Consider the following 14947-nt stretch of genomic DNA (forward strand, 5'->3'; position numbering starts at 1 on the left):
TTTCTGAAAAATCCATCTTCTCATATCAGAACAGTCTGGGAAGAAACAAAAAGGGGAACTGGAATAGAAAGTAACTGTAGTAGTTAGACTGGTACGAAAAGAAGGTGTGATCTCTAAACTTGGTTGGCAGCGTTGCCAAGGAGAGTTGGAAGCGTTGGAGCTTGTGCCTGTCTGTGTCACTGTGTGCTTTCTGAGCTGTTCTGTGCCCCCATGTACGACATTACACTTTTAATATTACCGTGGCAGGTGCTGTGCCCTTTGTAAATTAAGCATATGAGAAGTTTCTAAATTGATGGGTACTGAACAATGAATAAAGCACTGAGATAAAGTTAGGAAGAAATATGTAAAGCCATTTGAGTGAATGAGTTCATGAGAGAGTATTCAGGATACTCTCAATGTGTATTGTAGGTTTTTCATTTTTTCTATTTATGCTTATAAAAGTATGATAGTATACTTTTTTTTTTTTTTGGTTTTTTTTTTTTTTTTGGTTTTTTTTCCGAGACAACGTTTCTCTGTGTTGCTTTGCGCCTTTCCTAGAACTCTCTTTGGAGACCAGGCTGGCCTCGAACTCACAAAGATCCGCCTGCCTCTGCCTCCCGAGTGCTGGGATTAAAGGCGTGCGCCACCACCACCGCCCGGCGATAGTATACTTTATTACTGTTCTTCATTTAAACTAAAACATTTAAGACAGGAGTATAATCTTCTTAACTAGTAAATATAAGAAATAAATGGATGTGAACCATTTAATTAAATGGAATGTGTAAGTTCCAGTGTTGAGATTCTAACTAGCCTCTTCTTTCTGGGCTATAGCAGAAAGCATCACAAAGTCCACAGAAACAGCAACATACTGGAGATGGTGAGGTAAGTCCAGACAATTACTTTCTTGGAATTCATTATTTTAGCAATGGAAATGAAATGTTTAGCATGTGATTATCATGTTTCATGATCATGTTTAAATGATCAAAAACAGGCTTTTTTGGCTGGTGTAATGACACATATCCAAAATTCCGTCACCTGGAAGGCAGAGACAGGGGGCTTTTAAGAGTTCAAGGCTAGCCTTGGCTACATAGTAAACACTGGGCTACCCTGAGCTGTATAGAGAAACCCTCATCTCAAACCAACCTGCTCCCCCAAATTGTCTTTTTCCCCTCCACAAAAGTCTACCTATGAAGGAAAGTAAGGTACAGGATAAGGAAGGAGGTTATGAGAATACATAGGTTAGGTTAGGGCTGTATATACAACCATCTTAGAGATTACATCCCCTCCCTCACCTGCAGCCTGAATCAGCCTTCTTTGCAAGTGAATGATTTTGGTGCTCAACCAAAGAGACTGTTGCATTTCAGCTCAGTGCTTATTTCCTTGTTAGAACTCATATGTGTTAGTTCCAGATCAGCCTGTACAGTTTCATTACAAATAAATATTTACCAATAATTGCTTAACTGTTTAAATTTTTTGTGCCTATTTTGGTCTGCTAAAGTGAAGATTACTAAATGAATGTATTTTAGGATAGTTAGTTGACTTTCATTTTTACCTCCAATATTTTTCAATTTATGATTGCTCTAGTTGATTTTGTAAAGTGCAGTATTTGAAAACTTAATGGAAGGTAGGCAAGAAGGCTGAGCAAGCAGGGCTCTTTCTGCCAAGCCTGGTGACAGTCTGAGTCGAATTCCCAGAACCCACTGACTAGAAGATGACACCTGACTCCCACGGTTGTCCTCTGACCTCCACATGTGTGCAGTGGCACATGCACATGGGAACACAAACACACACTCTAAATAAACAAGTGTCAACCTAATTGGAGCTTTTTATAGCACGTGGTTTTTGAAGTACAGTTCTTGGTAACTGTTTTGATTTACTTCTGTATAAACACTTTGTATGTAGCATGAGACCTTAAAGAATCACTCGTGTATTTTCAGTTGTCTTCACAGAGTGATAATTGTACAAACTTTTAGCAACCGAAGTTTGATGAGCTTAATATATATATATATATATATATATATATATGTATATATATACACATACATACACACACACATTATATATACACACACATATGTGTAAAATTTTTTTACTTCAACATTTCTATTGTTTCTTTTCTTTTTTTCTTTTTTCCTTTCTTTCTTCTTCCTCTTCTTCTTCCTCCTCCTCTTCTCCTTCTTCTCCTCCTTCTTCGCCTTCTTCTCCTTCTCTTTCTCCTTCTCCTCCTTCTCCTCCTCCTCCTCCTCCTTCTTCTTCTTCTTCTTCTCCTTCTTCTTCTCCTCCTCCTTCTTCTTTGTTTGAGATAATGTCCCATGTAGCCCAGCCAGTGTGTAAGGTGATGACCTTGAATTCTTGATCCTCCTGTCCCCACTCCCCAAGTGTTTGGTGCGAATACACCAGCTAGCATTTGCTTACTTGCCTGAGAAAGGCCATGAAAAGATACCTAGACCAGAAATCACGACTCTTAGGTTTACAGACGACCACAGATTCTTGATGCTGTAGCTGTGTCAGTCCCCATTGTTCTCTGTGAGCAGAGTCATCCCCGTGCCTGAGCTTAGCAGGTGTGTAGGCAGTGAGGTCTCATTTGACATTGCTTAAGGTCTCTAGGAGGAAGTCAGTACTCAGAGTCAACCTGCTGACTGATGGTGCGTGAACTACAGGTGATGCATGTGGTCCTGTGTGTGTCAGCATCGTTGGAAACGTGCCTTCATATGTTGCTTTCCTGTGTATGTACTTGTGAAATGTGTCACTTGTGTACATCGTTTGTTTTTGACATTGCTTCGTTTTCTTCACCTTCCCAGTGTCCCTTCCCATCCCGAAGGTCTCAGCACACTGATGATAGTGCCTTGTTAGTGGTAAGCGAATGTGCATGATGGAGTTCATGTTGTTTCTAGCTGTTGTGCTTTACACTCAGCATTGATGTAAATACCATAAAGCATGATGGGCACCGTCACTAAATGCTTTATAAATAACAGAACTGCTCTTTCCATGAACTTTGTAATCTAGCCAGGCTTCTAGAGTTTGACTCATCGATCTTTCCAGTGCTTCTCAAGGGAAAACATTTGCATTGAGAACCCTACTGGCTTTATATATGACAAGACTTAATGTCTTAATCAGTTTTTTAAATGCTTTTTCTGATTCTGAGGGCATCTTGTTGATCATTAATTTGGCTCATGAGTCACCCCTGTGTGTTAAATGGAGTCCCGCACTCCATGTGGCGACCTATTTTATCACATATTTGTTTTTGTTGTTTTCATTTTTACAGAATGCCCTCCCAACCCCTTGCAAATACAAGCAGTATCACACATGCAAGTATCACACATGCAGTATCACACATGCAGTGTCACACATGCACACTGGCACTGGAAAAACCTTCTGGTTGCAGAAGTGACGACAAAGGCTTTATTTATAAGCTTGCAGTTGAAGTATTTGTATTTGAAGGTTGTTGTTCCACGCTCATTTTTAACTCGGGACAACATTAACTAGAGCACTGTTTACTGAATACTAAAAGTGTTCAGTACTGCTGTCCTTCATTGGCTGTTGCTTCGTCCACCTAAAGTGAACATAACATGAAGGCTTTATTTCAAGTGTTTTGTGTCAGTCTTGAAAGAGAATTCTAACATTTGTAAAATTGCTTTTCTCATCATGTTTTATGCTATCATTTTTATAGGTTTTTATTTTATAGTAAAAATTTCATGTCTATAGCAAGTCCTTATCTTAAGTGCTAGAAACTGCCATTGTGTGTGCTATGCAAATCACAGGCTTTAGTGTAAAGGTCCTTACAGTAGAACTTGGATTGGTCCTCAAAGTTCTTTGTATCCTGCAGTTTTCATTTCTGTTAAGATGGATAAAGTATGTATTCACTGGGCTATCTTAACAGTGACCATGATGACCAACCTCTGGAGTATTAGCAGAAATTAACTGCCACCAGAAGTGAAAACTAATTTATATAGGAAATGCTGAGGGTCTCTGATGCCAATTATTTCACTCAGTTCTCACAACATCCTTAAAAATTAAGATTAAACTCACCGCTACTGATTTAGTGAGACAGACAATACCTTACCCAGGTGTGGCTTGATCAAGGTCGAGAGCTGGTAAGTCCAGAGCTGGGTTTAAATCTACATCAGGCTAATCCAAAGCCTGTAGTAAATACCCATGCTGGATTGCCCTCCGTGCTAAAACTGAAGGCATGATAGGAAACCAAAGAGGAGATTTAATAGCACATAGAGTAAGTGATAAAAGTCTGAGTGTCCAGATATTTTTGTAGAAGGAAAAGTAGAATTTGGAAGAAGAACAATAGCAAAATGCCCTTAGCATGAAACCTAAAATAGCCTTTAGCCATTGTCAAAACATAAAATCTTGTATTTTGGCTGTCGGTGGTCAGGCCTGATTTCATGATTTAGATGGTCTTGAAAACAAATACTTTTAGGTGTTGTAATGTACTCCTGTACTTCCAGCACTTAGGAGGCTTGGCATGAGCAAGAGGTTTACCTCAAGTTCAAGTCCATCCTGGGCAAACATAGTTCAAGGCATGGTTGGACTATGTGGCAAGGCCCTCAAAAACACTCAAATAGCAAAATAAAAGCAAAGTTCACACTTCTTTGTATGATAACCAGTATCCCGCCAACATTGTACAAAAGCTGGACAGTGAGGATGTGGGTGTTCAAGGTCTCAGAGAAGAAAAAAGGTAAATTTTAAGAGTCACATTTTAGCTGGGCGGTGGTGGCGCACGCCTTTAATCCCAGTACTTGAGAGGCAGAGGCAGGCGGATCTTTGTGAGTTTGAGGCCAGCCTGGTCTACAGAGTGAGATCCAGGACAGGCACAAAGTTACACAGAGAAACCCTGTCTCGAAAAACCAAAAAAAAGAAAACAAAAAAGAGCCACATTTTAAACCTTATCTCTGATCTTCTCAGATCTGTTCTTCAGAGGGTTCATACTGCTCTTAAAGTCTACATTTTACAGTATAGCCTGAGTGAAACTTGTGTGTTGTAGATACTCCGTCTCCATCATTATCTCTGAGCTCGCTCAAAATCTCCTTCTTTGCTTTAGTTCCTCAGATGTGAAAAGCCCTGTCCTTGGCTCTTTGCAATGCTATTCTCTCTGCATGGACTGCTTTCCTCTCTACCTACACTCCCTGATTGATTCATGCTCACTCATCAAGGATCTGCTTAAGTATCCATCTTTGAAATGGCTTTCCAGGGCCAGAGAGGTGGTTCAGCAATTAACAGCATGTGCTGCTCTTGCAGACCTCGTGGGTTTGGTTCCCAGCACCCACACAGTGGCTCACAACTGTATCTGACTCTGCTGCCAAGGGATCTGATGCCCTTCTGACCTCCAGCAGACATCAGGCACATAAATAAGGCATATGGTGAACACACATACATTAAAGCCAAACACTCCTAAATCATTATATGATTGGGGAGGCACTGTGGTCATGAGGAGACATCTCAGTGGGTAAAATACTTGCCTTGCCTGCGTCAAGACCTGCGTTTTATACAGCGCCCACTTTAAGAGGCCAGGTGTGGTGGCGCACACTTGTAATTCTAGTCCTGGGGCCATGTCCAGGTGGGTCCCCAGGGTTTGCCGGCCGGCCTGGGCTACTTGACAGACTCAGGGAGTAGAGCACTTGTGTGCAAGTCTGATCCCTGGATGCCACATACTGCTGGACATAGTAGTGCATCTGTAACCCCTGTGCCCTGCAGTGAGAGTGAATGCACACACGCTCTGTAACCCGATTGTGCAGCAGCTGATGACCCTGTCTCAAAAAAAGTGGAAGGTGAGGATCCAAACTCAGGTGTCCTCTGACTTCATCATGGTACCCCTCCACACGCTTCACATCTTAAACATCTTACACATGAAGAATTTGTAAAAAGATAAAGGAGTCAAGTAAAAGTAAGATTACACTTTACCTCCTTGAAATTCTGGTCATTTGGAGTTTCACAGATGCAGAGATGAAATGCGGGGTCATCTTGACAGTGTGAAGCAGAATCCTCGTGTCCTATTTCTTCCCCAGTAGAACTTGAATTAATATTCAGAAATATTTTGATTTATGCCAGCCTTGCCGTATTAAAAATGAATTCTCTGGATGTATTTATTTCTCCTTTCACAGAACAATAGAAGTCACATTAGTTTCAAAACTATTTTGCTAAAATCATAAATGTCTTAAGACAAAATAGTTTTTATTAAGAAATGCCTCTTTTTATTACAAGATGTCTATATGGGAAACATGAGTTCTGAAACATTTGCTTGTCTTTTTATTTTCTATGACTAATTAACATCTATAAAAGTAGAATAATGCTTCTTGATTATAGATTAATGTGATCTGAGGTCATGAGAGTATTCTGAATTATGTAGGTGGAAAAATTCTGCTGTGTAAATGATTACATGATGCAGGTTTTCCCAGCTCTTCTCTGTCAGCCCTGTTGGTATCTTAGTAGACAGTTTAAAAGTCTGTTGATGACCTTCCCTCTGCTAATTTGACCGCTTAGCTTTGCCTGCCTGACATTTGCTAACTCAAATGCTGCTTCTGTTTCTTCTCTTGTTTGTTTGAAATGTAGTCGCTGTCAGGGATGGATCAAGTAAGCTGTGTGGCAACCCTGCCTCACTCTTCTGCCTTCACACCTCTTAAGGTATCTCTTGTTGCACTAATGCACCAGGAAATTCCAGGAGGGGGTGGGGGTGTGCAAGGGGGTCTTAAATTTTCATTGCATTGGAGTAACAGCGAGGCAGACTCGAGGATCTCCTGAAACACACCTAAGGTCGGGGGAGTATTGGCACTGGCTTCCGCTGGCTTTGCAAGTTGTACAATGCCAGAGCTGGTCAGAGCCGGCATCAGTCATTTACATGCCGGCTCTGTGAAAGGCCACTCTGACTTGTTGCCGGAGGTTGTTTACTGTGGTTAATATGCACTGTCGAATTAATTCTGTCACCTGATGTGCACACAGAAGAACTGAGTCCACTCTGCACAGGTGTAGTTGCCCAAAGCCCTATAGCAGTGGTTCTCAACCTGTCGGGTTCGACCCCTGGGGGCTTGAATGACCCTTCACAGGGCTTGCATGGCAGATAGTTACATTGTGAGTCATAAAAGTAGCGACAAAAATAATTGTGTGGTTGGGGGTCATGGCAACTCGGGGAGCCGTACTAAAGGGTCACAGCCTTAGGAAGGTTGAGAACCCCTGCTATAGAGGGCAGATGAGCGGTTGTGACTCTGGACCACCTGTGTTTGTGTGTTAGCTGCTTTTCTCACGCCTGTGACAAAGATAACTTAGGAAGAAGGCTTTCTTTTGCTCATGGGGAAGGTGTGGTGACGGAGGTCGCAGCAGTGACAGGAAGAGAGGACTAGAAAACAGGGCCTTTCTCTAGTCATCTACCTGAGCCAGCCAGGTCCCACTTCCCAAAAGTTTCACAGCCTCCCAAAACAGTGCTACCGTCTCAGACTAAGTGTTCAAGCACACGAGCTTGGAGGTACCAGTTCACAGCAAACCACAACACTTTATAAACAAAGCTGTAATGGTGCACAGGAAAATCTGTGATGTGGATCTCTACAGCGATACTCATGGGTCAGTACACCCACGCCAACACATGGATGCATACAGCACCCACACTCAGCAGGCCCCAGGGGTCTTCCTCTCTGCCTTACCAGTGCTGGGGTTACAAGTGTGTGCCACTGTTCCCTATAGGCCAAGCACTCAAACATGGGAGTCTGTGGGGCCATACCTGTTCAGGCCACCACAATCTGTTGTTTTCAAGGACCAAGGAAACACTTAATGTTTTCCTCTATACTGTTGGTCCTTGAAAATGTCTGTGTTTAGCAGACTCTCTTCTTAGCTCATATCCTTTGAATAGTCTTATTTCATATTAATCTCTTCTCCCCACACGTCTGTGTATGTGTGGTGTATGCACATGGGTGCACGTGGAGACCAGAGACTGACATTTAGAATCTTCCTCTGTGGCTTTCCACCTTACTTATTGAGGCAAAAGCTCTTGCTTGAACCCAAAGCTGGCAGACAGAGCTAGTCTAGCTGGAGTGCTTGCTCCAGGGTTCCTCTCTGCCTCCCTAGGGGTGCAGTACACGTGGCTCCCTTGCCCACTTGGCATTTCCTTGGTCCTGGGGATACAAGCTCCTGGCCTCACACCTGTTGCTTGTGTGGCAAGCATTTTCCTGTTGAGCCGTATCCCCAGTCCAGCCTGTTTCTTTAGAAAAAGCTCATTTGCAGGGTGAGTCTCCTTTTCTAGTTCCTGTTACTCTTGTTTTAAGTTCAATTTCTTACCTAAGTTTACATTTATTTCTCAACATGCCAAATCTGGTTTCTATCTTGAGGAACATGACTTTCACCAGAAATGCAATCCAGTCTTCCAGTCTTTACTCAAGTACAGTTTATTTTGTACACATCTAAATTCTTGGGCCAGGGAGCTGGTTGAGTGGATAATGGCACTTGCTGCCAAGACTGATACCCTGAGTTGATTCCCAGCCTGAGGTACAAAGAAAGATCAGACTCCAACAAATCATCTTCCATCCCACACAAATACACACACACACACACACACACACACACACACACACACACACACACACACACACAGAGAGAGAGAGAGACAGAGACAGAGACAGAGACAGAGAGACAGAGAGAATGAAAAAAAATAGTTCTTAGGCCATGAACATCAAAGTAAGGAATAATTACCAGAAAGTGTTTTTTGACATCTGTCCAAAGAGTATTCTCAACAGTATGACTATTTCTAAGAGTTAAAATTCAATCATGGTTAATTCATCTCACAAAACTTCAACTACAAATAAGAGATTAATGACAGTGACAAAACCTGAGAGGGAGAAATATGGACGCTGATAAATGTCTTAGTTTTAAAGTCTTGGCCTGGCGGTGGTGGCGCACGCCTTTGATCCCAGCACTGGGGAGGCAGAGCCAGGTGGATCTCTGTGAGTTCAAGGCCAGCCTGGGCTACAGAGTGAGATCCAGAAAAGGCCCAAAGCTACACAGAGAAACCCTGTCTCGAAAAACAAAAAAATAAAAAATAAAAAAATAAAGTCTTGGCCACTTTTCTCAAGCTCTTAGCTAAGATCCAATGTAATTTTAAAGCCATGATTAATTCAGAAATCTCTTGTTATCATGTCATAAACTTAGATTTAGATGTAATTGGGTATCGGGGCCTAAAGTGTTGTTGTTGTTGTTTTTATTTGATTATACTCCCCTGTTGTATCTTCAATATCTTTAACTAGTAAACATTTTTTATTTTTATTTTTGTATCTAGAATCTTGACAAATACATTTCTTGAATAAAAACAAAAAATGAAGCATCATTTAGTTTTCTCGAGTGCTGACCAGAGACTGGCTGTCCAAACACTCTCCCAAACCCAGAGCACCTGAGCAGTACCCTGCCTCCCCACACAGATTCCTAGAACACCATCAGCACTCCTTCAGGGCTCTCTTGTGGATCACAGAAGCACAAGGCCAGACAGACAAGGAGACTTATTATTAGCATCCTCAGAGGCAATGCACTGTGTGAGCTGATCCTCAGTGTTCAGTCTGCCCAGGCCACAGGATAGGTCAGCATTATTATACACAGTGCAGAAACAGGGCCACCCTGAATGCCAACACAAGACTGGAAATCACTTTACATAAGATAAGTGAAAATAACGCCCTTTTCTCCTTAGAAAAGAGCTGGCTCGTGGGTGGCAGAGCACAGAAAACACTATCAGTTGTGCCCTAGCCGGATTTTGGAGGTTGACCCTTTAATGCTTGTGTGGTAGGACTTCCCTGATCTCCTGTCCTGCTTCCCAAGTGCGCAGCCTAATGATCAACCTCCTTAGCAGGCCCAAGTGTTCAGACCAGAGATTCCCTTTGTAAGGCTGACTCTGAGTAAAAGAATGAAGAAACCAAACACCAACTCTGTTCTGACTCTGAAAGCCCTAGCCCCTTCTTAGAGCTCTGCTTTGGGAACATTAACATTTAACCAATAGTAGAATATTTCCCAGTTAGCAAAATTGACACCATCATTTCAATAGTTCTTCCTCTGTGCATAGTGAATGTTGCAAGATGAACTTCACATTTGATAAAGCAGATATAAAAAGCTTTTCATGGTGCACGCCTTTAATCCTAGCACTGGGAGGCAGAGGCAGGCAGATCTCTTGAAGTCAAGGCCAACGTGATCTCCAGAAGGAGTTCCAGGACAACCAGGGCTCTTTACACAGAGAAACCGTCTCCAAACAAACAACAACAATAACAAAAAGTTTTCCAAAAAGTATGTCTCCCTTCCACACCTAACTAAATTCAGACATGAGGAAAGGCTCCTATGTATCTGTGGCACCTCCTCCTCCAGGCTAGATGGTCTAGTAACTAGAATGAGTCAGTCCTCTTCCTGCTGATGAGGTAGGCAGTGAGGAGGAGGACTCCAGGGCACTGCCTACAGCAGTGGGACTTCACATGCTGTTTCCACCCTGCGCACATTCTTTCACAGACCCAAACCTGTTACTTTCAGCTGTGAAAGCCTAGGCTTGAGTGCTGAAGACATCAAGGGAAAACGCTTTGGTTACCTAGACGTGTTCCTCAGTGTTGCACCATATGAGTTCTCAATAGCGACCTTCACTGCTGCCCATGAATTGTTGGTCCTGCTTAATGTGGGCTCTTTGGCATCATTCCTCACAGGAAAAACAAGCTAGAATTTGGATTCATCCCCAGCTGCAATTCCAGGACGTCCTTCCCCTTCCACACTGTCAGGGTCACCATACTGACACGCAGTTCCCACCAAATGTCTCATTTGGGCTGATGTTGAATGCTCTGGTTACCAAGTAGGTAATGGCCACCTGCAGAGCCGTAGCTGCCAGCAGGCAGGTTCTACTGTCACCACCACTGTACTGGACACGGAAGGGTCTGTGGGCATCTGAGGTGGCAAGGAGCTGGACTGCACAGTGATTAAGGAAGTGAGCGTTTCTGTTTTGATTAGCTGAACTTTGTTTCCTTTTTGCAGATAAACTTTATATCCACTTAGTAAGGTACTGCTCCATTTTTACACTTTTGTCAATGAATTGAAAATGTTAGGACTTGACCAGGTATGCTGGCACACACCTTTAATCCCAGCACTCCATAGGCTGAGGCAGGAAGATCTCCATAAGTTTGAGGGTAGCCTGGTCTATGTAGAGTTCCAAGAAAGTCAGAATTACATGGAGAGATCCTGTCATATAAAACCAAAAGGAAAATGTTAGTACTCAAATATTCTAGAAAATATCTATCATTTTCTGTGTGTGCATTTATATATGTGTGTGTATATGTGTGCATGTATAGTATTGTGGGTTGAACCCAGAACATGTTATATAAGCCACCTACCACTAAGCCACATCCCAGCAATTAAGTATCATATATATACATATACATATACATATATATATATACATATACATATATGTGTGTGTGTGTGTGTGTGTGTTTGAGACAGGGTTTCTCTGTGTAGCTTTGGAGCCTTTCCTGAAACTCACTCTGTAGCCCAGGCTAGCCTCAAACTCACAGAAATCCACCTGCCTCTGCCTGCCAAGTGCTGGGACTAAAGGTGTGCACCACTACCGCCTGGCTTAAATATATTTTTAACAGAAATTAAGAAATGACCATCACATTTTCTTTGAAAATTGCATCTTACTCGCTAAAGAAAAAATAGTACTTAAGAAACTAAATTAGAGAGGTTGAAGAGATGGTTCAGCAGTTAAGAGCACTGGTTGCCCTTCTAGAGGACCTGGGTTCAATTCCTAGCACCCACATGGCAGCTCACAACTGTTGTAACTCTTGTTCCAGGGAATCCAACACCCTTACACAGACATACATGCAGGCAAAACACCAATGCACATAAATAAATCATTAAAAAAAAAAAAAAGGAAACTATATTGGAAATTAAGGTTTCCACAAGGATGACCCCAGCTAAGACTCGTAGCAATAGTAGAGAGGGTGCCTGAACTGGCCTTCTCCTGTAATTAAATTGGTGACTACCCTAATTGTCATCAGAGAGCCTTCATCCAGTAACTGAAGGAAGCAGATGCAGAGATCCACAGCCAAGCACTGGACCAAGCTCAGGAAGTCCTATTGAAGAGAGGGAAGACAGATTATATGGGCAAGGGGTGGTCAAGGTCATTACAGAAGAACCCACAGAGAGAGCTGATCTGAGCTCGTGGAAGCTCAGTGACTCTGGTCCTGTCACTAGGGAGCCTGCATGGGACCGACCTAGGCCCTTTGCATGTGTGTGACAGTTGTGTAGCTTGGTCTGTTTGTGGGGCCCCTGGCAGTGGGATCAGGATCTGTCCCTGGCACTTAGCTGGCTTTTGGGAACCCATTCCCCATGGTGGATTGGTTATCTCACCCAGCCTTGTTGCAGAGAGAGGAGATTGGTCCTGCCTCAACTTGATGTGCCATGCTTCCTTGACTCTCATGGGAGGCCTTACCCTCTCTGAATGTAGACCGAGGAGGAGTGGATGGGGTAGAGGTAGAAGGGGGTGGGGGGAGGAAATGGGAGGAGAGGAGAGGGGGAAACTGTGATCGGTGTATAAAATAATGAAAAGAATAATGTAATAAAAAAAAAGTAAAGTTTCTCTTTCTGGTATATTTCTCAATAATTGTTTTTGTCTTAAAATGATCCTTTCCCACAGTGTTTGGAGAGGTCATTAGATCTTTAGAGAATGCATTATGTAAACATAACTAAGCAAAAAATTTGTCTTTTTAAGAAAATCAATCAATTTCACCAAACTTTCATTTCTAGACTTAGTTTTGAAGGGAAGTTGCATGGCTTCTTACATTCCCTAAGTTACTAAAATGTGGACACTGCCCTTTCTTGGGTAGTAACTTGATATTATCTGTTTCTCCACAGAGTGATGACAGAGTTACCTCAAGCTTTCCTACAACAGAGACAGGTAATAGACACAAAAATGCTGTATCTAATGGTTTTTTTTTTTTTTTTTTTTGACGGGGGTGGAGGACAGAGAAACAGAGTCTTGTTATATAACCCAAGCTAGCCAGAACTAATGGTTCTCCTGCCTTATCCTCCCAAATACTGGGATTACAACAGGTGCCTGTTACCAGGCTCACCACAGGTATTCTTTACCAGGATTTTTGTGTATGTGAGAGAGTGAGAAGGAGACAGACACAGAAACAGAGATGAACATGTCATGTGACCCAGGCTGGTTGTTAGTTGGTATAAAGATAAGGAACAGTCTGATTCTCCTGCATCTCCTCCAACCCCAGAGCATTAGCTCTGCCACCATGCCTGGTTTCCATAGTGCTGGGGAGCCAGCTGATCAAACTCAGGGCTTTATGAGTGCGAGGCAAGCACTGTACCAACTGAGTCAACCCCCAAGCACCTCCTTACTAGGATTTCTTTTTTACTAGTTAGCCATTTGGTAAGAAAAAAATGAATAGGAATTAACAGGGCTATAGGTTTGCAAGAGACTAAGTTCATTGTATTAACTTTTAACCTGCATCTGATATACTAAATGTTGATATACTAAAAATAATAGAATTTTTAAAATAAATAAGCAGCTTTACTTTTATACATGAGTTTTTCGCTAATGAATAGAATCATCATTTTATACCATTGCCATATTTGTTTGATTTTCCTTTTGTGCTATTTATCAGACTTTTGTGACATTGTTTACATCATCTTTGATTTGCTTCCCATCTCCATTAACCTCATCTTGCTTTCCATGCTGATATAGTCCATCATTCCCCTGCATATTCTTTTCCTGCTGCTACCCAGAGAAATCAGTCCCAACGCCCTGAAAGCTTCCTTTTCCGAGCCGCTGTTAGGGCAGAAACTAACAAAGGTGAGTGGTGGTGATTGTAAAGGCATGGCAGAGTGGGTGGCCTTACACAATGATGGGAAAACTCTTACACACTTTTCAGCTGCACACCTAGCTACCGTCTTGGCAAGAGTTAGCTCTGCAGGTGTCTGTAACCTCACTAACATGAAATTAGGAGCATCTTGGGGTTTTTTATTTGGATTAGAAATTTTCTTAGTACCATATAAAATATATTTTATAGTGTTTCAACTATGCGTGATGGTACATACCTATAATTCCTGCATTTAAGAGGCTGGGGCAGAATTGATTTTAAGGCTAGCCCTGGCTACATTGCAAGATCCTGTCTCAAAAGCCAAAACCAAAAACAGATTGAACAAATAAAATGCTCTTTCAGTTAAAGAACATCCTCCCCTTATTATGAACTCTTTCTCAGATCTTTCACATTGACAAACTGTTGAACATTTGTATACCTATTACCAGCAGTTTTATTTTGAGAAATAATCACATGTGTAGAACAAAAGATAGATACAAAAACATTTCTAGTAGCATTATTTATCATAGCACCAAATTGAATGTTCACAGTAGAAAGGGAATGAACATTGGTGTATCTGTACAGTGGAACGTCATGCAAGTAGTGAAAATGATACATACAACAATACTGATAGATCAAGATGTGCAGTACTGATCAATATCTTTAGTTTGATCAAAAGAGGCCATATGCAAAGAATACATACAGTGTGGTTTAATTTATAGAAAGTTCTCAAAAATGTGCTATGGTGATATTTTAATTGTGCTGAAATGTGACTTATTTGTATGTTTATAAATCAAGTTTGCCTGGAGATCAGAGATCATTAGCAAGCCAGAAATAGAAGTCAGGCAGTGGTAGCCCATGCCCTTAATCCAATCACATGGCAGGCAGAGTCTCTGTGTGGTCAAGGACACAGCCAAGCGTGGTGACACGAACTTTTAATCCCAGTACCAACCATAGAGACCTGGAGGTCTGTATAGACAGGCAGTGATGAGGAAGTCATGTGGTTGGGTTTAGAGCCAATGAGAAGGCAGAACAGAAAGGCAATAAAGACAGGACACACAGGAGAAGGTCTGTCTCGGAGGGGAAGGACGTCAGTGAGTGGTAAGATAAGGTAGTCTTTTCTCCTCGCTAGTGCTCTGATCTCTTGGGCT

General features: G+C 42.1%; 1 protein-coding gene across 26 annotated transcripts in view; it reads left to right on the forward strand.

Annotated features, from left to right (window-relative positions):
* The window catches only part of Lrch3 (leucine rich repeats and calponin homology domain containing 3), a 108219-nt gene that overhangs the window by 77699 nt on the left and 15573 nt on the right, over window positions 1-14947 (forward strand). For 2 of the 26 annotated variants that reach the window (XM_015993370.3, XM_015993368.3), the window contains exons 13-17: window positions 811-861; window positions 2781-2834; window positions 6538-6609; window positions 12838-12880; window positions 13682-13789. In XM_015993370.3, coding sequence (XP_015848856.2) covers window positions 811-861; window positions 2781-2834; window positions 6538-6609; window positions 12838-12880; window positions 13682-13789 — 328 coding nt within the window. The remainder of the gene's footprint in view (window positions 1-810; window positions 862-2780; window positions 2835-6537; window positions 6610-12837; window positions 12881-13681; window positions 13790-14947) is intronic. The other 24 variants (XM_076548780.1, XM_015993369.3, XM_015993377.3 and 21 more) reach the window with 15 other exon arrangements.

Source organism: Peromyscus maniculatus, chromosome 12 (assembly GCF_049852395.1).
Source record: "Peromyscus maniculatus bairdii isolate BWxNUB_F1_BW_parent chromosome 12, HU_Pman_BW_mat_3.1, whole genome shotgun sequence".
Taxonomy (NCBI): Eukaryota; Metazoa; Chordata; class Mammalia; order Rodentia; family Cricetidae; genus Peromyscus; species Peromyscus maniculatus.